This window comes from Martes martes, assembly GCF_963455335.1.
Source record: "Martes martes genome assembly, chromosome: 6".
Classification (NCBI taxonomy): Eukaryota; Metazoa; Chordata; class Mammalia; order Carnivora; family Mustelidae; genus Martes; species Martes martes.
Window position 1 is genome coordinate 132,178,498 of NC_137893.1, and position 23,392 is coordinate 132,201,889.

The window sequence follows — 23,392 nt, forward strand, 5'->3', positions numbered from 1 at the left end:
TAAATAAATATATACAGAGATGTGAACACGGATTCCCTTATATAACTGTGAATCGTGTTGCCAGAGAAAGTTCAAGTTGGTCGCTTTACCTTGGAGAGGAAAAAACTTCTACAACTGAAGACATGACATGGAACTTCGTGTATTTGTGTTCAAGTTTATTCACAATACTGATAAAAATGTCATTTTCCTTTACGCCTTTTTTTTAAAGTATGGCTACAATCTGAAGTATGTAAGGGAAGGTGGTGATTCAGTCCCATGAAGCGCATATAGTATTTTTTTTAATTTTTATGTTATTATTATTATTATTTATTATTTGTTTTTAGAAAAAAATGTTTTTAGCTTTTTTGTGGTGGTGGTTGTTGTTGAGTTGTTGGGTTTTTTGTGTTTTTTTTTTTTTTAAAAATCGTCACAAACTTGGACAGAACTTTTCTTTGCTGGCTCCACGGCCTGTTCTGTTCTCTTAGGCTCCACAGGAGGGCAAAGGGGAGTTGGTGCCGACGAGGGACTTCGAGGCTGGGGGCCCAGTCAGCAGGTGCTGTCCCGCTGACGGCAGAGAGTCCCCCAGCGTCTGGGGGACTGAAGGTGGTGGCGGTGGTGGCGGCAGCATCAGCAATAGCAGCAGTGGGGGGGGGCGGGGCGCTGGTCCCGGAGCTGTCACCTGCCCAAGGTGGTAGGGGGCTGGAGACTGGGTGGGTGGGCTCGCCGGACTGGTGAGGCAGGAGAGGCAGGGCAGGGAGGACAGCCTCACTTTCTGTGTTTCTCCTCTTTGTCACTGCTTTTGGCGCTGTTGTCCGTGTGGCTGTTGGGGTTGTTGCTGAGGTACATTTTGTCCATGGCCTTGAGGGCCTCGGTGAGATAGTTCTGCAGGGCTGTGACCGCGGCGCACACCGCTGGGCTGCCGAAGCCGTGGGAGATGAGGTTGAAGTGGGTCAAGCAGCTCTGGATGCCAGGCTCCAGGATGGGGTTGGGCCGCGAGTTCCCCAGGGGAGATCGGTCCTGAGCCAGCAGGTCAGTGAACTCTTTGCATATCTGTCTGCAGCACAAGTGAAGCAGAGAGAAAGAGGGGGGTGGGGAGCGGGGAGAGAGAGAGTTGAGGCTCCCCTGTGGGCAGCCTGAGCAGCAAAGAGAAAACCTTTCTCCCTGCAGTTACCTCCACCGGAATCCAGTGAACCCTGACCTGACCCAAGGCCCCAGAGACAGACTGGGTGGGGGGGGGGGGCCCACAAGACGGAAGACCCAGTCACCCCTCCATGTCCACTGAATGTGGCCCTTCCTACCATCACAAATTCTCCCTCTCTTGCTCCCCAGCTACACCTAACGGCTAGCCCCCTTCTTTCTCACTCACACCAAACACCCCTGACACAGAGAAACAGTCCACATGTTTAGAAGAGAAACAAAGGAGGAGGAGAGGTATGAGGAGTCAGAAACAAAAGCACTTCCCAATAGCCAATAGCATGCAGCCATCAGTTGTCCTGTTCAAAATATCAGAGAGACCTGCTTCCTGCTCTGTTCTAGAGAGACCTCAGTTGGTGGGATGAAATCCTACAAATCAGGTTGGACACAGACAGAAAGGCAAACTTTTCTTGGGATTACTTTGCCTTTAAATAAATGCACAAAAATATTGGTTACTTGGGGACTATGCAGACTGATTTTTTTTTTAAAGATTTTATTTATTTATTTGACAGACAGAGATCGCAAGTAGGCAGAGAAGCAGGCAGAGAGAGGAGGAAGCAGGTTCCCCGCTGAGCAGAGAGCCCAATGTGGGGCTCGATCCCACGACCCTGAGATCATGACCTGAGCCGAAGGCAGAGGCTTTAACCCATTGAGCCACCCAGGCGCCCCTATGCAGACTGATATTGAGAGCGAGCTCAGAGAGACAGACAGACAGAGTGCTGGGGTGGGGGTGGGGGGGGCAGAGGGAGCTCAAGCAGGCTCCAAGCCCCAGCCTGAGAGGCAGGGATAGATCTCAAGACCCTGAGATCGTGACCTGAGCTAAAATCCAGAGTGGGACGCTTACCCAACTGAGCCACCCAGGTGCCCCTCAGACTGGTTTTTGAGAAGAAATAGATGCTTCAATTTCAATTTCCCCATTGCGAGGGAAAATTGTGAACATAGGTGTGCTTAGGAAGCTAAGGGAAGAGAAAAAGTGGAAATCTCAGAATGGGTCTTGAGAAGCCGGAAACAGACAGCGGAGGCCTGTACACGGGACGCTGTCTGTGAATCTGGGAAGCAAGGCCTAGGTGGGGTCTTCCTGGGGCAGCAGCAGTCTGGAGGGGATGGGGGTATGGGTATGAGGCAGGTGGGGAAGAGGGAAAATGGGGGAGCACTGGCAGGCTGCCTTCTCCAAGGCCAGCTGATGTCCCCAGGCCAGACACTGCCCCACCTGAGGCCTCAGCCTCTGCCCTCTGGTTCCAAGCCCTCCTGTGACATCAACTTTGATAATTAAGGGCTTCCAAACAAGCCTTTTAATTTTCAGAAAACATATCAAAACAGTCATTTTCTTTTCACACACCACCTGGAGAAGCCTATTCAGCCCAAGCACTGATGGGAATATAACTTGGGCCATTCTGAAACCTATTTGACATCTCGCCTGTAGGCTAAAACTTGCGGGCTGTGTGTGTGTTTGTGTGCCTGTGACAGAGACAGAGACAGAGAGAGAGACTTTCCAGGAGGGAGGCGAAAGAAAGGCAAGAAATGGGATAAGGGATTAAGGCTGAAACTAGGACAACTTTCTGGCTTGCACATTTTGCAGGCCACTGCTTAATCCTTGCTCTCGGAGAACATACTGATAGGAGACAAAAACTGATACAAGCAAGCCTGTTTTACCCGTTTACAGACTCAATGCTGGTCTTTCTAAAACAACATAGTCACCAGTCCACACTCAGCTTCCAACAAACCGCTACCATACTCCACCCCCGTACACACTTTTTTTGTTCTAACTGAAAAGGGGGAGCAGAAGAGGCTAAGAATGGGAGCACATCAAGCATCCCACCTACATTTCCCCTTTCAGGTTGAGTCCGGATTCTAAGACTGTGTTGGCCACTTCAATTATTTATGACAACAAAGCTGATTAACACCAAACGAGGAGAGGAGCAAAGTGTGGCCAGAAACAATGCTGGTTGTTTCTCTTGACAGTAAGACAGAGACCCCGGAGAGGTAAGGTAAATGCCTTACTTTGTAGCCAGAAGCATGTTTTTTCTTGTCACTTGCTCATTGGGATCGGAATGTTGTCGGTTGAGAAATTCAGCTACTGCTTTGGCAGGAAATTCAGTTTCACACACGTACCCAAAGTCCCGGGCTAGGTGGACTGCTTCTCCTGGGAGGAGGCGAGAGGGGAGGTGAGCGCAAGAGAATGAAAAGAGTTGAGGTCAGATTTTCCTCCCAACACTTATTTTCTTAACCCAGATGTTTAAGAAAACACAAACTAGTTTTCTCGTTTCAGGCATTTTATTCCCTTCTCTGTAGGATCTGGCAGATGAATTTGTCAGGAAAAATGGCCACTTGTCCCAGTAAAGCCAAGATGACTTGAAAATGTAAATCCCATCCGCCACCCTCCTGTCCCCTCCCCCACCCACCCTGATCCCTGATGACATTTCCCCAACTTCTCTTTTAAAATGTTCCTTGTATTCCAACCTCACACCTATCAACACATTCATAAATGATATTCATAATTACTCGCTGAGTTTTTCTGCAAGGGGAACAACTAAAGGTTTACATTTTAACTTGATCGCATATAATTATCTGTTCATCCAAACCGATTAACCAAGAGGATTTGAGGGTCACTCCACTGAGTCTGTCTGTGTTGTTGATTTTCGAATCTTTGGTTTTAATTTCCTGAACCAGTTGGTTTTTACTGCAGGGCTTCCTGCCATTAGCTCCAGCTCCGGAAGAACGCATGCGCCAATTAGAGCATCAAAGCCCTCTCTGCAGAGCTTGTTTCCATAAAATGGAGCGGATCACAAACAATAACAGTTCTCCAGAAACTGCCTCCCTGGAACAGGACTCAACCCCCAAGCTCATGCACACTCTCACACTACACCCAAAGCCACTTCGACCATTTCCTTTGCGCTTAATGCTTCTGGGGTATGCATAGTGGGTTCTGTATGTACTCATGGTATTTTTAATGCAAAGCTACTGTTGTTGAGCTCCTGGCCCCGAAGAACTGCTTATTGTTTAACAGTTATATTATCATCTTTAACGCTGTTCACAGAGTGCCTCCTGGGAGTCCTCCTCAAGTGCATGATTTTAAACTTTACTACAGTTCTTTATAAAGCTGGAACCCAAATTCCACTGTGATCTATCTCCTCAACTGTAAGATGTAAAGAAGACAAAATGCCTTCTTTAAATATAAATGGTAGTTTTGATATCTACCTGATCATTTAAGTGTCTTTCTTTTTCCACTGGCATGAGACATTGCCAACACAACACAAAGGAAAACGCAAGACAGCGTAGACATTCCTTCTAACACATCTCAACTTAAGCCAATTTACTATCAGAAAAACTTAAAAGGAATCCAGAGGAAGTAGGAATGTGAGTGGATTCTGATGACAGTGTATCTAGAGCACGGAGTGAGAACAGGGGTAGCTTTTGTTTTAAAGGGGTTGGAAGCTTTGTGTGTGAGTGTTAAAAACTGCCATGAGGAACTTTCTGCAAGGCTTGTTTTTCTTTTTTCTTTCCTAGCCCAACAATTCAAAATCTAAGATTGCTCCCTTTTCTTCCCCTCCACTAGAGAAGCACAATTAAGTAAGAGATAAGGGAGCATATGTTTGGAAAACAAAAACCTAAAAGGGCATATAACCCTGAGCTTTCAGGACGGTCTTAAATCAGGATGCAGGTCAAAGATTCCCAAATTAATTCAGGAAGTAATGGTCACGCATTTCTCAAACGCAGATGTCAGAATAGCTTAAGTGATTTACTGCTGAGCTCTGTGGAGGAGACAGGAACTTGGAGAGAATATGCAGTTCTTAAATTTTCACTTTGTTTAGGTCAGAATTGGGTTCAGGGAGGTGGAATTTTATGGCAAAGGGGAAGAAGAAAGGAGGGCAGGAGTTAAGTGCAAATAGTTTTTTGACGTGCCAGGATTCCGTTCCCTTCCAGCTATATTCGCCAGAAAAAAAAAAAAAAATGAAACTGCCCAACTGACACAAAATACAACCAAACATCTGGCCACAGAGTATTATCCATTTTCCCAGAAGACAGTTCCCTTCTTGTTAGCAAGTGGACTCGCTTACCCTCCACTAGTGACGTGAGCAGGGTGACATTGGCAGCTTTACGTCTCCCTGCTGGCAGATTTAATCCTATTTTGTCCAGTTTTTCTCTTAAAGATCTTCCTCCATTTTTAGACTTCGCCCTGTTTCACAAATATATGCAAGAAAGGGATTTAGAAAACACTGGGTGGCTCTGAGTCACATTATAGTCACTTCGACAACCTCCTAACATGTGCTTTTTAAAATTGAGAATCATGGCCCCGAGATACTTAAGGGAGGGAAACCTAGGAAGGAATGGTAGGGAAAGATCACGGGAGACAGAGGCTAAACTGTAAAGCACCCCCTGTGTTCAGTTATGCCTGCAGCCCCCATGGCAGGTTGGAAGGTTTTTGATTCCTTCTCTAAAGCAGAACTCTCTAAAGAAGAACCACAAACAAACAAACACGGTTCTCATCTCTGGGGTTTGAGGTATTTTTGAGTTCAACTGATTACTGTGTATTTTCGCTGTTGTTACAATCACACAAATCCCAATGGGGTCTTTAAATTGTCTTTGCAAGAACCGCTGTTAGGCTGTTCAGAGTAACCAAAGTTATCATCACTCTCACGTTTCCTGCTCTGGCTTTAACCCCAATGGGAAATTCATTTTACCAACTGTTTACATGCCATGTCAGTAGCCTAACTGGAAATGTCAAAAGCGGGTATCGGCCTTTAAAAATTTCACTGATTTCAGAGACAATGGAGGTGGTTCTAAATAGATGTCTAAATAGACTCCCATAATCAGAAAGTGGTTAAGATAAATTGTTTAAATAAAACAGCAAATTAATTAATTTCAGATTTTATTCCCTACTCAAGTGCTCTTTAATTGTGTGGATTAGATTATACTCCCCTAGGTAAACAGTCTCCAATACTGGGGGTGAGGGAAGGGGAGGAAAAAGCAGAGGGCGGTTTCAGATCTGTCAGAGAAAGATTACAAAAGGAAGCAAAAATGACTGTGAAGGAGGAAGAAAACACTGGAAAAGCTGATGTCTGAAACCTTCCAAAAATGGTTTTATACGCTTTGTGTGGAACATGCTCATCAGAGCGGAACTATGGGTCCACTGATGAATAAATAAATAAAGGGCAAACAGTGAAGTTCTTGGTCTACTTTTTAAAAAAAGGGGGGGGGGGTGGAGGAGAAAAAAAGATCGTCTGGGAAAGTTCAACCCAACAACCCACCACTCACAAAGCTGGGTAGAACCCTAAGAGGGCGAAGCCCAAAGCTGGGAGAAACCTGCCCTGAGGGAAGGTGCTTCACCTCGCAGACCCTTATCAAATCTTATCTAGGAAACGAAACATTCCGACCTCACAGGGCTGAGACGTGTATCCCTAGCCACGTATGTAACATGCACTGGTGGGTAACGACTACACATAATGCACGTACACGTGTCATGCGTGCTGCCTGGAGCACGTCGCGGCAGCAGTACCTGGGAACCACTAATGTGAGCGCCTTAGGCACTGGGAGTCGCCGTCTGGCCAGAGGTGATGGTGACGGGGGTTGGGGGGAAAAACAGGGCGGCGGACTCAAGAGAAAGCCAATGTCTTCTACTTAAAACCCTACTCAAGGGACGGTGGGTTACCTTCGGAGACCCTACACGGAGGTAAAGCAAAGTAAGGCGCCTGAGAGGAAGTTTTCCAGGGCGTGCAAGGTGTACGCGAGGAGGGAAAAGGCGGCTGCACGGCGCCCCGCCGCTGTAGCAGCCGGGACTGAACCCGCGGTGCAGTGAGCTGCGCGTGCGCGCGAGGAGTTGGGTTGGGGGCGGAGGGCCCGGGGAGCGCGCTGCGGCGACGAACCCGAGCGCGCACCAAAATCTCGAGCGCGCGAGAAGGCTGCGGAGAGCGCAGGCGCGCGCCGCCTCATCCCGCCCCTAGCTCCCACCCACCCCGTTTTACGCCCTTCTCCCCGCCCCTTTCTTTTCCCGCGAAGGGAGGGCCGCGGCGCGAGGCCCGTCTGCGTCGCCGCCCAAGCGCAGGCGCAGTGTTTCCCCGGGCCGCGGGGCGGGGCGGCAGGGCGGCGCCGGGCCTCACCTCCGCAGCACTCCGCCCAGCAGCGAAGCGTTGAGACACTCCGGCGGTGAGAGGCGCCGCTGTACTTCCGCCACCGTGACCTTGTACTTCGAGGTGGAGCTGAGGAGCGAGAGACGACCCGGAACTGAACAGAAGACTTCGTTGGGGTTCACGACGCCGCCGAAGAGGTTGTCCTTGTTTATGGGGATGGCGGAGACGGCGTTGCTGTTGGACTTGGACAGGGACACGGGGCCTGCGGAGACAGACGGGGAAGCTGCGTGTGGGCGTCGGGGGTCCCTCCCAAGTCCTGCCAGACCCCGGTTCTCGCCCCGGCTTGCGCCGCAACCCCCACTTTCCTTCCAGCCCTGAAAAATCCTGTGGTTCCTTTCCCCCACCGTCTGTCCTATTCCCTGCTGTATTCCCGTTCTGAGGATCAAGACTCATCCCCTCGGCGCACCCCGCCCGGCGGCCGGGAGGCGCCCCCACCTCGCCCTACCAGCTAGGACTGTGCTTCTGCCTCAAACCCTTTCCTGTTAGCCGTCAGGGTGCTGTCTAGAAATGGTAGTGAAATTGTGACCCTCAGGGCTCGCATCCGAGGAGAGGTGCTGCAGTACGGGTATAGGGTGCAGGGGAGGGGATTACGTTTGCACACCGAGAGCAAGCTACGTGTACTTTGGAGGTTTTGTGGGATGGGGAGTTCAGTGTTGGGGAGAAATTGTTATAAAGATCAGAAGAGAGTTTAGATGGCTGAAGTGGCCTGTATGTGAACATTTCAGCTAAGGCACCAAGCTGGGAGGCGATGGATTCTCTGGACACACACAGCAAGTGCCCCATCCTTTTGATAAATAGGCCCTTTCCTATGTTTAGTTTTAAAAAGGACCGTTTAGAAATGCATTCCACAGTCCCATTTTGAACTGGGAGAGAAGAAGGATAAACAGGCCTACCATAGGCTCTATCAATGTCCTTCTGCTGAGCAAAGAGTTAATATCCTTGTCTGCTTGAGTGTCTTCATTGGCAAGTGGAGAGGATATATTCTTACTAGGCAAAATCATAAGCTCTTCCTTGTCGGCCCCACCATAGAAAAAAATTCAAGACCAGGAAAAAGTGTACTACCATGTTACATTTCTCAACACCAGTATAATTCAGATGCATTCACAACCATTTACGTACTGTATGCATTTGTATTTTTAAATTCCACAAGGAGACATATATAATAATATGCATACATTCTCCTCAGTACTCCTCCCTCCTTAATGGGGATATTCTAGACGTATGGGGAGGTGGGGGGCTCTAGGTTTTGGATAGATCACTTGTGACATTAATAGCTCTGGGGAGGCTAATAGAGACAATAGGAGTTAAACGAACTCTTGAGAGATTACTAATAAAAGAGCCAATTATCATGTCGACTTGGAAAGAGCATCTCTTAAGATTTATCCCTTGCACATCTAATTTGACGTGACAAAGACTTCACAGATGCAAAAATGAAACTTTAAACTAGCTAACAATATACTGATTGGGGTTAGAAATGAGAACAGTTTTATATAGCATCGTCCTCTGGTGGTGCCTAGAATCCTGCAGTGTAACATTGCTACCATAACAACAACAACAAAAAGCTGCTGTGAATAGCATTTAATCCAGTAAACTTTATTTCTACTCACTAAACACAATACAAATTACAAATCCATCCAAATCACTTGACACTTTTTAAAAACAATTTCTGCTCTGAACAATTATGCTAATAATCCTGACATCTTCAAGATGCTAATTTTAACCAAAAGCCAAATTTTTGTTAACCTAATTCACAAAGTTTAAAAAGCCTTAAACAGCTAATGAGAAATTAAATTGAAGAACATGAAAGTGTTTTTCTTCCTCTGCTAAGGAGTGGTACAAAAGACACAAAAAGATGTTGAATTATTTGCACTATTTTAGCATTATACACTTCTTAATACTCATGGCCACTTACACAACGGATTAACTAAACTATTAAACCATTTCAAAATTGAAATGCCACTTCCAAATCAGTTCAACTATTACACATTTCATGTGTCTGTCTAGATATCATTAAACTAAATTAAATGGTCAAATCATGAACAAAGCTAGCCTGTTGCCATTACTAACATACTGAAAGCCGATCATTTAAAGCATGGCTGTTCTATGCCATCTATTTGCTAATTCTGAGCCTTTAGGAAATCCTATTTGAAAAAAATAAATACAGCTCTGCGAGTTCTTTTAAATAGCACTATGCCTGTAAGGACATGCCTGGAATGTAGAAGGAAATGGCTTACCTTTCTTAATTACAGTTTGATCTGGGATGTTAATACCCGGGTCTTCTACATGCTGCAACAAAAGGATACACATGGATGTAAGTGTGTAATCAAAACAAAAGGAAATGAATATTCTGTGCAAGATGGGGGGAGGGGAAGGTGTAGAATCAAAATTTCCCCCTCCTGTATAGTGACATTTATATATAAACATCTCATCTTGGCTTATTGGAATTTGAGGCTTTGGAACTCAAGAGGTTTCACTGCACACCCACGGCCAATTTCTCCTCCCCCAGCAAATAATACATGTTTGAAGGAGATGGGGGTGGGGAATAAAACTTTCTTTGGAAATTAAACCAAGTTTTGGAGCACCTAATCTTCTTCACAAAGTCAGTTTAACCTTTAAAAATGCACCTAGCTTTAGTTTGGCGCCTCAGCGGCTTCGGACTTTAGCGGTTCCAGTGTTCAGGCAGCAAAAGCCAGGGAAACACAATAGAAATGACAGAAGCGGGAGTAACAGGGGAGTGTTGTAAGCGTTTTAGGTAATGTGATAAAAAGCAAAGGCGTATACACACCTTCACTTATGGAAAACTAAAAATAATTTTTAAAGATGATTACAGCCTAAACTGGGTATGAGAAACAAATATGAAAACGATTAAAACAAAAGCTAAAACCTCTGAGGGTATTTTTCCCCCCTGTTGTCCAGCAGCGGGTTTGTTGGTGTGGGTTTTTTTTTTCTTCTCTCTCTCTCTCTCTCTCTCTCTCTTTTTTTTTTTTTTTTACAGATGGATGGGTATACGTGTGTGCTAGAGTCAAAACGTGATTAGAAAGTAAAATGAAATCATGTTTTCTAATGCAGAAACTGACAGGCAATATAATGTCTGGCTGTGTTTACAAATTAGCACCAGGGCTGCTGAGATAGAAGATTTCGCAATCGTTACCAAACACAGGCATTACCATTTAAAAAACTATTACTTCCTTCTCTAGTCTTTGTCCAACAATAATACTGATTCGAACATTTTCCATTCTGTCTTGGATTTATGCTCCTGTTAATTGTGCCTGATCGCAATGATTCCGGGTGGATGGTACTAAGTTGCTTTATTACAGGTTTTATTATACTCAATGCTCTCATTTGTAACTTGCCTAAAGTGCTTCTGGATTTAAGTATAATTAAATTGAGAAATGTTCAGAAATGACTACTGCTGCAGTTCTTGTGTTTTAACTATATGGGGAAATATGATCCCTTTATGCATGCACCCTAAACCCATAAAGTAAATGTAGTGTGGCATAATACTTTTATTTGTGTTATTTCTAGACCTTGTCCATACAGGGAAGACTGTTAAGTTTAAAACCCCACTGAGATATTAATGATTAAATAATTTTCACCATCAATTTGATTTTCTTAAATATTTAGCAGTCATTCTTATTAAAGGTTAACTGTTGCAGCAATGGGAAAATTGAAAACAACCCTTTTCCTGACCCAAATTCCTTTGAAAGAATTTTTTTCTTAATAGGTGGGGGAGGGTGGGGAAGAGCAGCAACTGGGTTTCCTTGTTTTTATTTATCTTTTGGTTAATTTCTCCTACTGACTAATTTCACCACAAAAAGTGACTATACGGGTGTTAAGAATTCACACCAGCCACTTTGGAATTTTTGCAAAGTAGAGCAATTCTAATTCACAGTAATTTCAAAGGGCTACAGTGCATTTTGCAATTCAAATATGTCCAAAGAGCAGGTTAGAAAAAGGATTCAGAGACTCTTTGGGAAGGGAAACTGAAATGATCACAACTTCCAGGTTTGTTTTTTAATTGCTTTTTCTCAACTACTGCTCCTCTTACTTTACTTCCCAAGAAATGCACTGTTTAATGTCAGTTTCCAAAAACATTTATGAACACAGACATACACACAATGCTTTCTAAACCCCACAATGGATCAAGTGCCCGCTTTCCTTCTTTCCATGCAAGGCTGCTGAACATAACCAACAAATTTCAGTGATTAACTGGGCCAAATGAGAGCTGTAATAAATTTTCTATTTTCCTATGTAACTTAAATAATGTTTTAAATTCACCAAGCAAGCAGGTAAGTTCATCTGACCATTTTCTTTGCAATCTAATGCAGTAATCATTAAACTGTCAACGGACATATTGCTGCAATATTTGATGCACTAATTTGAAATAGCATTTTAGTAAAAATCACATCCAGATACATTTCCTCTCCAAAGAAAAGCAGCATTAACAGAGCCTTTACAGCTTTAATAAAATTATTGGCTCATTCTAATTCCATTTCAGGAGGGTTGTGAGGAAACCATAAATACGTAGAATTGAAACAGAGATGCTGGTTTAAATTTAATTTCAGAAAGTATTTTCAAATTATCAATAGCCTAGTTTACACTGTAAACAGTAAATGTGCTAATGCCATGCTTATTCAGAAATCGTTTTAAACTGCATTTATCAATAACTGGATTAGAACTCAAATAATGTATTGCCCAATAGTCTCAAAACATTTAATTTAATATAGGGTGTAGCAGGTTCTGATAGGAGTTGGGAACCCAGCTAATGATTTATGAGGTCAGCACTTAGCACCCCTAGGAGGAGAAGGAGGCTTCATTTTAATGTCCCTCTGCTCTGATTTGCTACTTAACTATTCTTTAATCAGGGTAAGCTACACACAGAACTTTCAGACATCACTAGTGCTTATGAAATCCGGTAGAAATAATTTTCTTAATATGTTGTTCACACTTTATTTTAAACTGCTAGGGTATTTAATGAGTTCTTTGGTTGAATTTAACATCTTTTCCAGGACAGGGATAAATCCCCCATGCCAGACGCAGCGGTGGAATTAGATCCTCTCCCAATCGAAACAGTTTACTGTCTTGGAGAGGGGCAGATATTGTTAATGGTGACACTCGTCTGATTTATTTCTGTGTCAGTGGAAATGGTAATGCAGGCATTGTTTGAAGGAGCTCCAGGAACCATTGTTCTAGGGCTATAACTCTCAACTACTTTTTAATTTTTTAATTCGGTCGTTTATGTGGGTTCTCCAAGTGTCCGCCCAAAAAACAAAATGGAATTTTGAAAAAGTAAATGCCATTGAGGGAAACCCCGGGCCACAGTCTGTGTGTCCTGATTAATCTTCTCTGGGGGTGGGTGAGCAGGGGCTGCGTTCTCCCTCGCGCCGCCCGCGCGGCCTCTTACCGGGACGTCCTCGATGGCGTGAGGTAAGGAGTGGATCGGGAGGTCTCCGAGTCCTGAGCTAAGCCCGTGTGGGCCGTGCAGGAGGTCTTCGTGCCGCCGGTAGTCCCTGCGAGGATCCAGGCCCGAAAGCTGGTGGGGCAGCCCCCGGTGCGTGTGCAGGAGCCCAGACTCCTGGCTCTGCCTCTGGCCGGGCCAGCCCGGGTGCTGCGGCTGCGGCTGGGCGTGCAAGGGGTTTAGGCTGTAGGGGTCGTTGACGTGGGAGTAAGGATCTTGCGACTGGGGGTAGATAGGCTGGTAGGGCGGGGGGAAGTAGGGGGGCTGGAAGTCGGCATTGGGGGTGTGGGACAGCGGCGGGGCGCTCGTGTAGGGAGATTGACCTACAGTGCCCAGCTGGGGCAACCGCGCCGTCCCGTTGCTGGTGCCGTCGTGGCGGTCCTGAGAGAGAGAGGAAGAAGGGGGGAAAGAACAAGAAATCAGGCGTCGAGTTACATCTGTCCACTCTAAATCCACTCCGCAAGACTGCGTGGGAAACCGTTCATTCCCATCCGCAGGCCGCCGAAAGAAATGAGCTCTAAGTTGTTCATTTCGGTACCCCAGAAGTGAAACGGGCTTCTTCCAAAAACGCAGGGAATTAGATCGTGCAAATGTGGGGGCATAAGAGGCTCTGTTCAGGCGTTTCTTTCAAAGTGGGGGGGGGGAGGGGGGAAGATAGAAAAAGGCCTCCCAGAATACAGCCCGTTAAGCTGCAGCGAGAAACCTCCCTTAAGCAAAATTAAAATTCCTGCTAAATATTGAACAGTAGAAGCGGCCTTTTCTTTTTCCCCCGGATTTGAACCTGCCTGCCACTGCGTTATTGTTTACCCTGTTCCGTTTATTTGGAGGGAGGAAAAATCATACACGTTCAAACACTATTACCATTTTCATGACTATTTAAATAGAAACATTTCGTAGAGGAGCTGTAAGGAAAGCACACCTTTAAATTACCAGCTTAAAGAAGGTTTTAACTGCAGGATGGGGTTCTGTCTTTTCCGCTCTCTCAGTTAGGAGCCTTTTTCTCAATAGGGTCGATTTACGATATGGATGGGGAGAGGGGGGACGTCAAGTCAAGGTTTAAAATAGAAAGATTCAGCCTTATTGGGTTTAAAAGAGAGAGGTGCAACCCGGCGCGGAGGCTCCCGCCCCTTGCACCCCAGCCCCAAAGGGCAGAAGAAACGCCAGACTTTATGTTCCTCTATTGCAATTCGCTTGCCAAACAAGCGAACAGTTGATTCCAGGGGGTGCGAACCCTGGGAGGTTCAGCCCCGGCCCCGAGGGCAGGGGACACACCGGGCAGCGTTTTTCCTGCATATGGATTAAGCATCAAACGTTGAGAACACCTCGGGAACAAGTGAAGACGCAAAGAAATAAGGATGAACGTGGCTAGAAACACGCCTGGGGAAGTAGCGGCGAGGTAGGTCTGCGCGCCGGGAGAGGTCGAGCGGGGGCGGGGGGTAATGCATTCGATTAAAGAATGAAAAAAGCGAGAGAAAAGAAGGAAAGAGCGAAATGCAAATGGAAAAAGGGGTGCCCTGAAGGAAACCTGAGCGCGAATCCCGAGGTTGGGGCAGCTCCGCAGCACCAGGTTTCCAGAAGAGAATTCCTAAGGAAACAGGGATGGGGGTGGGGATGGGACTCACCATAGCTGAAAAACTGTGAACTAACATCTGCGAAGAGTCTGGGGTAACGAGTCAGGGTGGAAAAAAACAAGCAAGCCTGGAGAGCCCGGCTGCCCCGCCGCCCGAGCGCGCCCCACACAAAAGGCGCCGAGAGCCCCGCGCCACCCAGGACTCCAGTCACGGCGCAGACACTCCCCCGAGCGCTGGAGCCCCGCTCTGGTCCATCCGAACTTGAACCACCGATTCGAGCGGCGCCTTCAGCTGGTCGAACCCACGGTCTCTATCCTGCCGTGATCGGTTATGATTCAAAGTTCCTTAAAAAATGAAAAACCCCAAAAAAAGGAAAAAGAAAAAAGTGTGTGTGTCTGTGTGTATGTGCGTGTTCCTTAATCCGTGTCTCCCCTCTTTTCTTAGCGGCGGCTTCGCTTGAGCTTCTAATAACCGCGCTGGGCAGCGTTCCTGGAGCCTCCTAATAGCAGATATTCATGACTATTAATATTACACGAATACTTAATAAGGGAAGAATGCCTGGAAATCGAGCGTGAAGCGGAGAGGCAACTCGCGCCGGAGCCGGCTCTCAATGCAGTCCATTGACGGGAGCCTCAGTGTAGCAAATCGGAGGTGGGGAGAGGGAGCGCGAGAGACAAAAAGCGGGCGAGAGAGGGAGCGGGCGAGCGCGCGGGGGGCCGCGGCGCGGCGTCTGGCGAATCACAGGGAAGGGGCAACATTTTAAAAGGTTGCAGGGCATGCAAAAGTGAAAGAGAAAGAGGGAGCGAGGGAAACCGAGGGAGAGAGCGCAGAGAGGGAGAATGTGTCTGCGTGCGTGTGTGAGAAAGAAAGTGTGGGTGAGAGAGTGGAGCCCAGAGTGGGGAGCGGGGAGGGAGGGAAGGAGGGAGAGCCCGAGAGGAGGAAGGGAGGGAAAGAGGGAGGGAGGGAAGGAGGGGGAGGGGGCCGAGCCGGAGCGCACGGAGGGGGAGGCCGAGGGGGAGGGGGAGGGGGAGAGGAAGCGAGCGAGGACAATCAGACCTAAAAGGCTGGGGCAGACCTCGGGATACCGTGGGGGCCGCGCGTCGCGGGCAGGAGCTGCCGGGGACCGCGTCCGAGCATTCATCGGGCTCTCGGCGCGGGAGGTGCTGCCCGGCCCTCTCCGGCCGCGGGCTCCTCCGCTCCGCAGCCGGGCCTGGGACTCGGGATTCGGCTGCCCGCCGCCGTGCCGCTCTTCCATGGCCCGGCGCCCCGCCCGGGACCGGCCCGCCCGCCCGCTCCACCGGCCCTCGCCTCGGCCGCCGCTCAAGCTTCCCTCGGACAGCCCGGGCCCGTTCGCTCTGCGGCAGCTGCCGCCCCGCCCTCAGCTCTCCGGGGCAGGGGTTGGGGAGGGAGAGCCGGGACGCGGTCCGGGGCGCGCAGAGACGCTAGGCGGCCCAGCCCGGGCGCCGCTGGCACGGGCTCCCGGCTCCCGGCGCAAACCCGTCCGACTGGCTGGGCCACTCCCGCCCGACGCCCCCCCCCCCCCCTCCGCTGACACGGCTCGCTCTCTCCCAGCGCGGCAAGGCTACCGCCGCTGCCAGTCCGCCCGCTGGGTTGTCAGAACAAGCGGCACCTCGCCTCCTGCGTGTCCCTGCAGAGCCCCGACATAATTAGACAGCCCTGAGCCGGCTCGGAAACCCGAAATCCCTGCTCCGGCGCTCGCCCACCGCAGTCAAAGTTGTTGAAACAGCCCTCACTGTGCTTCTCTTTCTCTCTCTCTCTCTCTCTCTCTCTCTCTCTCTCTCTCTCGTTGCCTCACACACACATTCACACGCGCCCCCACAGGGTCCCTCAAGTTCTTTGCCTCCCACCTACGTCTCATAGGCGCCCAGCGCCGTGCAGAGGTTCGAACCCCGCACGCCGAGCGCTTGGCATCCAGAGCTGGGTTCCGGCCTCCGCGAAGGTGAAATGCTCGAGCCTCGGGCCAAAGCCCTGGCGGGGACAATTCACCTGCGGAGACTGAGGAGCTAACTCGGACCAGTTCGCAGAGCACCTCCGGCCACCCCCCCCCCCCCCGCCACGGGCCTGAAAACAAAGCGGCTAGTGTGCCCTGGGGTCTCTGCGCCCCGCATGGCGCACAGCAGGAGCCCCCAGAGAAGAGCCCGCCCCCGCGGGATGTCACCCTGTGCCCCATGGGGTGAGGGGAAGGCGAAAAGGAAGAGCCCGGGAAAGGAGAAAGATTTTAAAATCGTCGACGGAGAGGAGAGGGGGAAGGGAACCAGTGACACACCGTTCACACAAACCCGGGTTCTGATTTCAAGTGAAGACGAGACCCACGCTGCTGCGCCCGCACAGACCTCTGCTCCAGACATTTCCAGCTCCAAGTGCCAAAGAGAAAGAAAGGAACAGAGAAGGAAAAATAGCAAAAGCCGGGACTACCACCTATTTAGGTAATCATCGGCCTCGGCCCCCTCCCCCTCCTGTGACTCCTCCGCTTATTTCAGCGGGGGATGTGAAGGAGTTCGGGGCCGCGGCAGCCAGGCCGGTTCCCAGCGCCTCCCGCGAGCCGGCCAGTGGTGCTGGGGCTTCCCCGGCTGCCCTGAGAAGCCCAGCTCCGGAGACCCTGGGTTTTAAAATGGGCTCCAAAGAGGCGCGCTCCACCGGCGCCGCGGGCTCCGCGCACCGGAGGTCGTGTGCAGCCGGGTCAGGATTCCCACGGTCACTCAGCCGACCGCCCGGCGGCTTCAGGGCCCGCAGCTTGAGGACCCGGCAACTAGGCGGCTCCACGCGGTGCAGCCCTCCCACCTCCACCCCAGGGATGCTCTCAAAGTATCCCTCAGAGGGAGAAGGTGCTTAGAACTTCTTCAGCAACACAGATACCCGGAGCGAGCCCCGCAGCAATTTGGGCGAGGGGCGCTTCCAGACTGAACCCGATAACTGGGATAACACAGCTCAGAGCGAAGTGTGCGGGCACCTTCTCCAAACAGAAAAGACCCTTCCTTTTTAGAAAGGGGGAGGGGGAAGATAAGAAGGAAGGAGGGAAAATGAATAAATAAAAGAAGGAATATGAAAGATCGGAGAGGACTTAAGGAGGGAAGTGGGTTTTTCTCTTTCCTTTCTCTTCCTGGTGACTCGGGCCCCCAGAATCTCGCTCGAGACACACGCAGGGTGCACAGACGCGTGCCCAATTGCCAGCAACTGCCTCAAAAACCCATGCTCGTCTTTCCACTCTTAAGCAGTCCCAAAACTGGCCAGAAAATAGAAGGGGGGAAAGTGGGACACGAGCTTCCAAGGAGGAAAATGAAAGAAGACAGCGTCCACATCCTTCCTCTCCAGCTTCTCCCCTGAGTTCTTCGGGCGAATTGGAGAGGCGGGCGCTGCGTTGGGGAAAGTTTGTCCCACCCGCATTTCGCAGCTGGCTGCGAGGAAAGGAGGAGGAGCGGGAACGTAGAGCTCGGAGCCTGCGGCCGCACGGATAGCCACCGCCGCGCTTACCTCGCAGTCCTCGTACTTGATATTATCCGTCAGTTTCCAAAGCATTTTCATGGATCGGCGTGAACGGATTTGCCCCCTTCTCCGCCTCGCACCCAAGTGGAGCTACTCTCTGGGTAAGCGCAAAGTGTCGGCTGCCGGCGGTGAGCGCAGGAGGAGGAGGAGGAGGAGGAGGAGGTCGAGGAGGAGGAGGAGGAGGGCGAGGGCGAGGAGGAGGAGGAGGAGGAGGAGGAGGAGGAGGAGGAGGAGGAGGAGGAGGGCAAAAAGGAGGAGGAGGAGGGCGAGGAGGAGGAGGGTGAGGAGGAGGGAGGAGGCGAGAAGGGAAAGAGCTCCCGTGTGCGCTCGGAGATCTCCCTCTAATGGTAGAAACTTTTCCCTTTTCCAGCTCTTTACCAACAGCCTAATCGCCTCATTAGCATATCAACAATAGTCCAATTGCTCGCCAGCACCGCAATCTGCGGCGGGCCGCTCCGACCCAGGTATAAAGGCCTCTCCGAGCGGCGAACTTGCTCCTAGAGCGCACGCCTGCCTGTGAGCCGAGGAAATCTCCCCTGAGACCAGCCGCGCGCCCCGGTTCCAGCCACCCCCGGTCCCCGCCGCCGCGCCATTCCGCCCCTCTCCTCTTTCTCTCCGTCTCCTTCTCGAGGGAGATGCCCTCCGCAAAAACCCGGCACGGTGCAGGGTCCAAGCGGCTGCGCCTGGGGCCCGGCTTTCACCACCTCTCCCTCACCCCTGCCTGCGCTAACCGCGCTGTCCTTTCGGCCCCGTCCGATTTTATTAGAAATTATTATCCCTTTCGCAATTAAATATAATCATCAAACCAAGACCGGCAAAGTCACTCCAGGATTTCTGCCCAACAAGAGATCGCCTCCGCTCGCGGCAGCCACCACCTCGGGTCGCAGCGCCTTGGGAGTTTTATTGGCTTTGCGCTTACCCCCTCCACCTCCCCCACCCCCAGGTTGAGAATTTTGCCAAACAGCTCCAGTCGCTCGGCTGGGGTTTGCGATCCTTTAATTGCCGCGTGTAAAATAAAAATTGTACCCCGAAGAGGTTAGTTGACAGCTCCAGGGGTTAAATGATTTTCCTCTCATTTGTATGAAGCTAGGGCTGACTGATAATTCAACGTGGTGTTGGGGCTAAGGGTTTCGTAGGTGCGATGTGGACAAAATACAGAACTCCTACGGAGACTCACTGTCGCTCCTGGAGTTGTGCAGAAATACCGACATGTGTGCTTCGTGTCATGCATGCATCAAAATAAATCGCTGGGAACCAACTCTTCGCTGTGCTAATCTGCTCCAGTTTTCCCAAGATCCCCCTTTTTAATTAAAGCAGGGAGAGTTCCTTCATGATTTGGTAATGTTACTAAAGCGGGCGCGCTTGCGGCGCAGTGCCCGGCTGACGCGGAACCCGGAGGCCCCGGGGCCACCCCCTGGTCCAGGTTGGCCAGTCCAGGCTTTCCCGGCTCCACACAGGGACCGGCTCGCCCCAGCGGGGCTTTATAGATGTTTTCCTTCTGTTTTTGGCGAATTGTTTTAAAGAAGAAATTAAAAAGAAAGACGTGATGTAATCCTTCGAAATACGGAGTAATTAATTTTTCTGGTCAAACTTCTCATTTGCCCTCCATAAAAAAGTTTTTGTGTGTCTTTCTCTCTCTTGAATACTGCAAATTCACCAACAGTAGGTCTGCCTCTGAGTTGCTCTAGGAACGACTTCTGATTTCATCTAGGCCTGTCTTTTGCAAATCTCCAGGCCTCCCAGGTCTCCAAAGTGTGCCCTTGCAGAGGGGGTAAAGGGTGTTGCAAATCCAAGCTTTTCTTAACAGGTGGAAGGAAGGCAAGAGGAGGGAGGACCACCTCCCCCCCGCCATGTGCTGAGGGCAATTTCTCTTTCCGGATGTCTGCAGCAAATTCCCCAAGCCAGGCAGAGTAGGCCAGAGGCCCTCCCAAAAGTTAGAGAAATGACTCGAGCTGGATTTAGAGCATGAGGGACACCCTCCTCCGGCCCTGCCCTGCACTCCTTTTCACCACCTGCACACTATCACAGTTCTCTGGCTGAACACAGCCCGAGGTTAAGCTCCACGCTCCATCCGGAAAACGGTCAACTTCCAGCACTCGCACCACTCACCCTGAGGGGCTGCCCTAGGGCCCGCCACCCAACTCAGAGGCTTGAAGTCGGGAGATGGGCCGCCGCAAGCATTTACACCTTCCCAGCAAGCAGCCACAGCCTCAGAGCAAGAGCTGTAGGCCAAATCCTAGGCCTGGGAGCATGGGATTTTTACACCCTCAGACGTTGCCGTACTGTGCTTAAGGAAACTTCAAGTTTCGCTTTCTTTCAGATTGTGGGCTGGGGAAGGCATTCAAGGCCCTTTATGTTCTCCACCCATCCCCCCTTGCTGACCGGCGCCCTGCAGATTTCTGGCTCCGCACCCTCTAGGGCTGCTAAACTGTTGTTGTATTCCCGCCGAGGGTGCCTTTGAGGTGCAGATTAGAGCCTGCGGGCTCTGCGCCGCCGCTGGAGTCGTGGGCCTTGAAGAAAGGCCCAGGCGAGCGCCCCAGTAGATCCTGGAGCCAGCGGAGTCGCGTTTGTGGGAACGTCATTACCACGACAAGTCTCTTCATTGCATGTCAATGCTCCATACCCACCAGCACCCCAGGGCAATAGCGCCAGGCCTGGAGCTAGAGGTGGGGGGTCCAGGCCTGAAGTGGGGTTGTGAAGAGGCCGTTGGAGGGAGAAATGAGTATCAGTGTGAGACAGAGACACTGGCAGAAACAAAGAGACAGCAAGGGGTCTGAATGACTCTTCTCTGGTCCTCACCACTCAGTGGGACCCGAGGGCCCAAAAAGCCACACCTGAAGGATCCAGCCCTTCCAGGCCCCAAATCCACGTGCCCCATCCGGGAGGCAGGCTTCCCACCACTTGCCAAACTGTGAGCCCGCGGGAGCCAGGCCCAGGGTTCACTCCTTTCCCCTTTGGGCCATATTCTCACTGCGCCTGAATGGTAGGCCCTTTGGAGGCTCAGACCCAGGATGATCCTGCGCTACTGGTGCCTTCTCAGACCCGAGGAGTTTGGCTGGGAGGTCCACCGGGTTTGTGGAGAAAACTGCAAGGACCTCAGCCCAAGACCTCCCCCAGTCTACACCCTCCAGAGAAAAGAAGGAAGAAGGGCCCGGAGGCCCACTGGGGCAAGGGAGGGAAAGGTGTGGATTCCCAACATTTGTGTTTGGTGTGGGTTTTGCATCCTTAAACCACAAAGTAAGTCTAATTTTGGGGATGAAATTGCATTTTCGTGAGGTTTAATCGGGAGGAGAGGTATAAAAGAGCTCAGGGTTAATAAAAATAATAAATAGAAGGAGAGAAGTAAAAATTCCAAGACTATTTCCTTTCCCCAACTCCAGAGAATATAGAAAAGACAAGACTTCTCTGAACTTTATTTCTAATGGCATGAGTCTGAAACAAGAAAAAGAAACTCGCCCCTGAAAAGGGCAGAACCTTGACTTCTCTCTGGGAAGTTCCCCACCTTCGGTTCAAATCACCCTGCAGCCTTTTAGGTGCACAGAATCTTGCCCTAACCTGGCCTCCCTTGGCCAGGAGGTTCGGTGGGAGGTGGGGGGAGGGGAACAGCGCCCCAAGGTTCCCATGATGAAATCGGGGAAAGAGGAGAATGTCTGCTACCCTCACCAGCCTGTGCAGAGCTGCCCTGGTTTCCACAAGGGAAATGTCTGGAAGTTAGGAGAGAGCCGGAAGAATGCTCCTGTGGCCCGAGTTGGGTCAGGACTCAAGGAGGGCAGGATCAAGGGCCCATTTGGCCTTGAGGTACCCGAGGCCTAGCCGGCCAAGTTTGGCAGACTTCTGTTTATGCAAATTTTGGACCTCCCTTATCTCCCACCGTTCCCCCCTTATCCAGTCACCCCAATCTGTAGCCCAAGAGGCGAAAACTGGCTTCACAACTCGGACCGAGAGAGAGGCTAAACTTTGTGCAAACTCTTCTAAGTATTTCCCCAAAGAACATTCTCGCGGGCGCGCCCCGTCCATCTGGACCCCTTTCCAGTCTCCACACCAACTAGCCCCCCCCAAATTGGGGACAGAAAGAGAGACAGGCGCACCAGAACCCCACCTCATGCGTCGCCCTGGGGTCTAGGGCAAGAACGAAGGCGTACCGAGTAGTGAACCTTCCTTACTACGCACTGCAACCCCCGCCCCGCGCCCTTCCCCCTCCCGAATTAGTCATCCTCCCTTGTTTCCACCGGGTGGGGGGGGGGCCATGAAAGGCCGCAGCGCAAACCACAAGTGACCCCCGGGGCCACCTGTGGAGCGTGCGCCGGACTTTCCTCAGCTCCCGGCCCGCCGGCAGCGCGTGTTTTTTCTGCCCTTTCTCTCCTGGGAACTCTCCTGGGCGCTGCCAGGCGCGCCTCGCTCACGACTCTCCTGCCCTGGGCCAAGGCTCTTCCTCTCCGCCTCCCCCCTCCCGGCCCCCTCCACCCCTCCACCCCCGCCCACTTCAGCCCCAGCCAAGGCAAACCCCCGTACCTGCCAGTCCCCCATTTTGGCAAGTATGGACATCGCGGCTCGGCGCTCCAGGCGATGGATCCCCGCCGGGCATGGGCTGTAGGGCTCGGCCGGGCCCGCTCCCTGGAATCGCTTAGACAAATCCTCCTTTTTTACCTGCTCACCAACATCTCACCTGGTCATAAAGAGCTGGGTTGCTACCTGCCGACGCATGCGCGCTAGCCCAGGAATTCACTCCGCCAGCTCTAGTCCCAGCGCCTCGCAGAGCTGACCTGGGAAGTGATGGATTTATAGCCGCGGCAATCTCGCCATCAGCTCCAGCTTTTCCCAACAGCCCCAACCCGCTTTCCCGGTCAGTTCCTGACCGGGGAACAGAGGCAGACTGCTTGCTGGGGTGTGCAGGGCTCGATGCGAGTGTGAGTGGGTGTGTTTTCGCACTCAAGCAATGGGGGCATCTACGCGCTCTTCCCCAGACTCTCCTCCCCCCTCGGAACTTTGGGGCTGGGAGTCTCCACCCCGAGGTGGGGAGAATTGGAGGTGGGGAGGAGAAAAGAGCAAGGCCCGGAGATTGGGCCCGACCCAATAGGTCCCGCACACCTGTACGCATGCGGTTCGGCCAGACCCTAGGGCGGGCCTCCCCACTAGCCCGGGAGATTCAGGACAGTCCGGGCCCTCGCGGATCGGAGTCCGCAACCCCCAGGGGGTTCAGCGTCCAATCCCAGATCAAAATGTTTCCCAGTAGGTGGAAACGTTCGTGATTCTGTTTCATTTCTGGCTTCTAGTTTAGTCTCCTCCCACCGCAGACACACAAACACACACTCTTGCACACTCATACACTTACACTTCTATTTAAGGTGGCCCCCTCCCCCCACTCCTCTGTGAGTTCCCTGCTCTTTATCTTTTCCAATAATAAGTCTTTAAAGGAGAATGGGGGCGTTGGTGGTTCTGGGATGGGCAACTGAGGTTTGGGCTGGGGTTTGCTTTCCCATGACAGATAAAATCACTCAAGTGATTTCACCGCTGCTTCTAATTAGAAGGGAGATTTAAAGGAAGCCACAGGATTTGGG

At 50.8% G+C, this 23,392-nt stretch overlaps 1 protein-coding gene across 4 annotated transcripts; it reads right to left on the minus strand.

Annotated features, from left to right (window-relative positions):
* Positions 1-321: 321 nt before the first annotated feature.
* Positions 322-22,796, minus strand: TFAP2A (transcription factor AP-2 alpha). 4 transcript variants are annotated; one of them, XM_080807076.1, is made up of 8 exons: positions 22,347-22,737; positions 13,083-13,140; positions 12,706-12,943; positions 9,536-9,587; positions 7,272-7,503; positions 5,232-5,350; positions 3,175-3,316; positions 322-1,033 (listed from the first exon to the last, which is right to left on the minus strand). In XM_080807076.1, the coding sequence occupies exons 1-8, from the start codon at positions 22,417-22,419 to the stop codon at positions 745-747; spliced, it is 1,203 nt and encodes a 400-aa protein (XP_080663202.1). In that variant the 5' UTR covers positions 22,420-22,737; the 3' UTR covers positions 322-744. The 4 variants fall into 4 exon arrangements, with proteins under 4 accessions (XP_080663202.1, XP_080663200.1, XP_080663199.1 ...); XM_080807074.1 differs by having other exon boundaries at positions 12,706-13,140; positions 22,347-22,796; XM_080807073.1 differs by lacking the exon at positions 22,347-22,737 and adding an exon at positions 17,823-18,183 and having other exon boundaries at positions 12,706-13,140.
* Between the last annotated feature and the right edge of the window lie 596 nt (positions 22,797-23,392).

Excerpts from the sequence above, each read along its gene's own strand:
- TFAP2A (XM_080807073.1), bottom strand. The coding sequence starts at position 17,873 with ATGAAAATGCTTTGGAAACTGACGGATAATATCAAGTACGAGGACTGC. Across the intron at positions 9,588-12,705 it reads ACGCCATCGAGGACGTCCCG|CATGTAGAAGACCCGGGTAT; the intron begins GTAAGAGGCCGC and ends CTTTTGTTGCAG. Across the intron at positions 3,317-5,231 it reads GCTCACGTCACTAGTGGAGG|GAGAAGCAGTCCACCTAGCC; the intron begins GTAAGCGAGTCC and ends GCCTCCTCCCAG.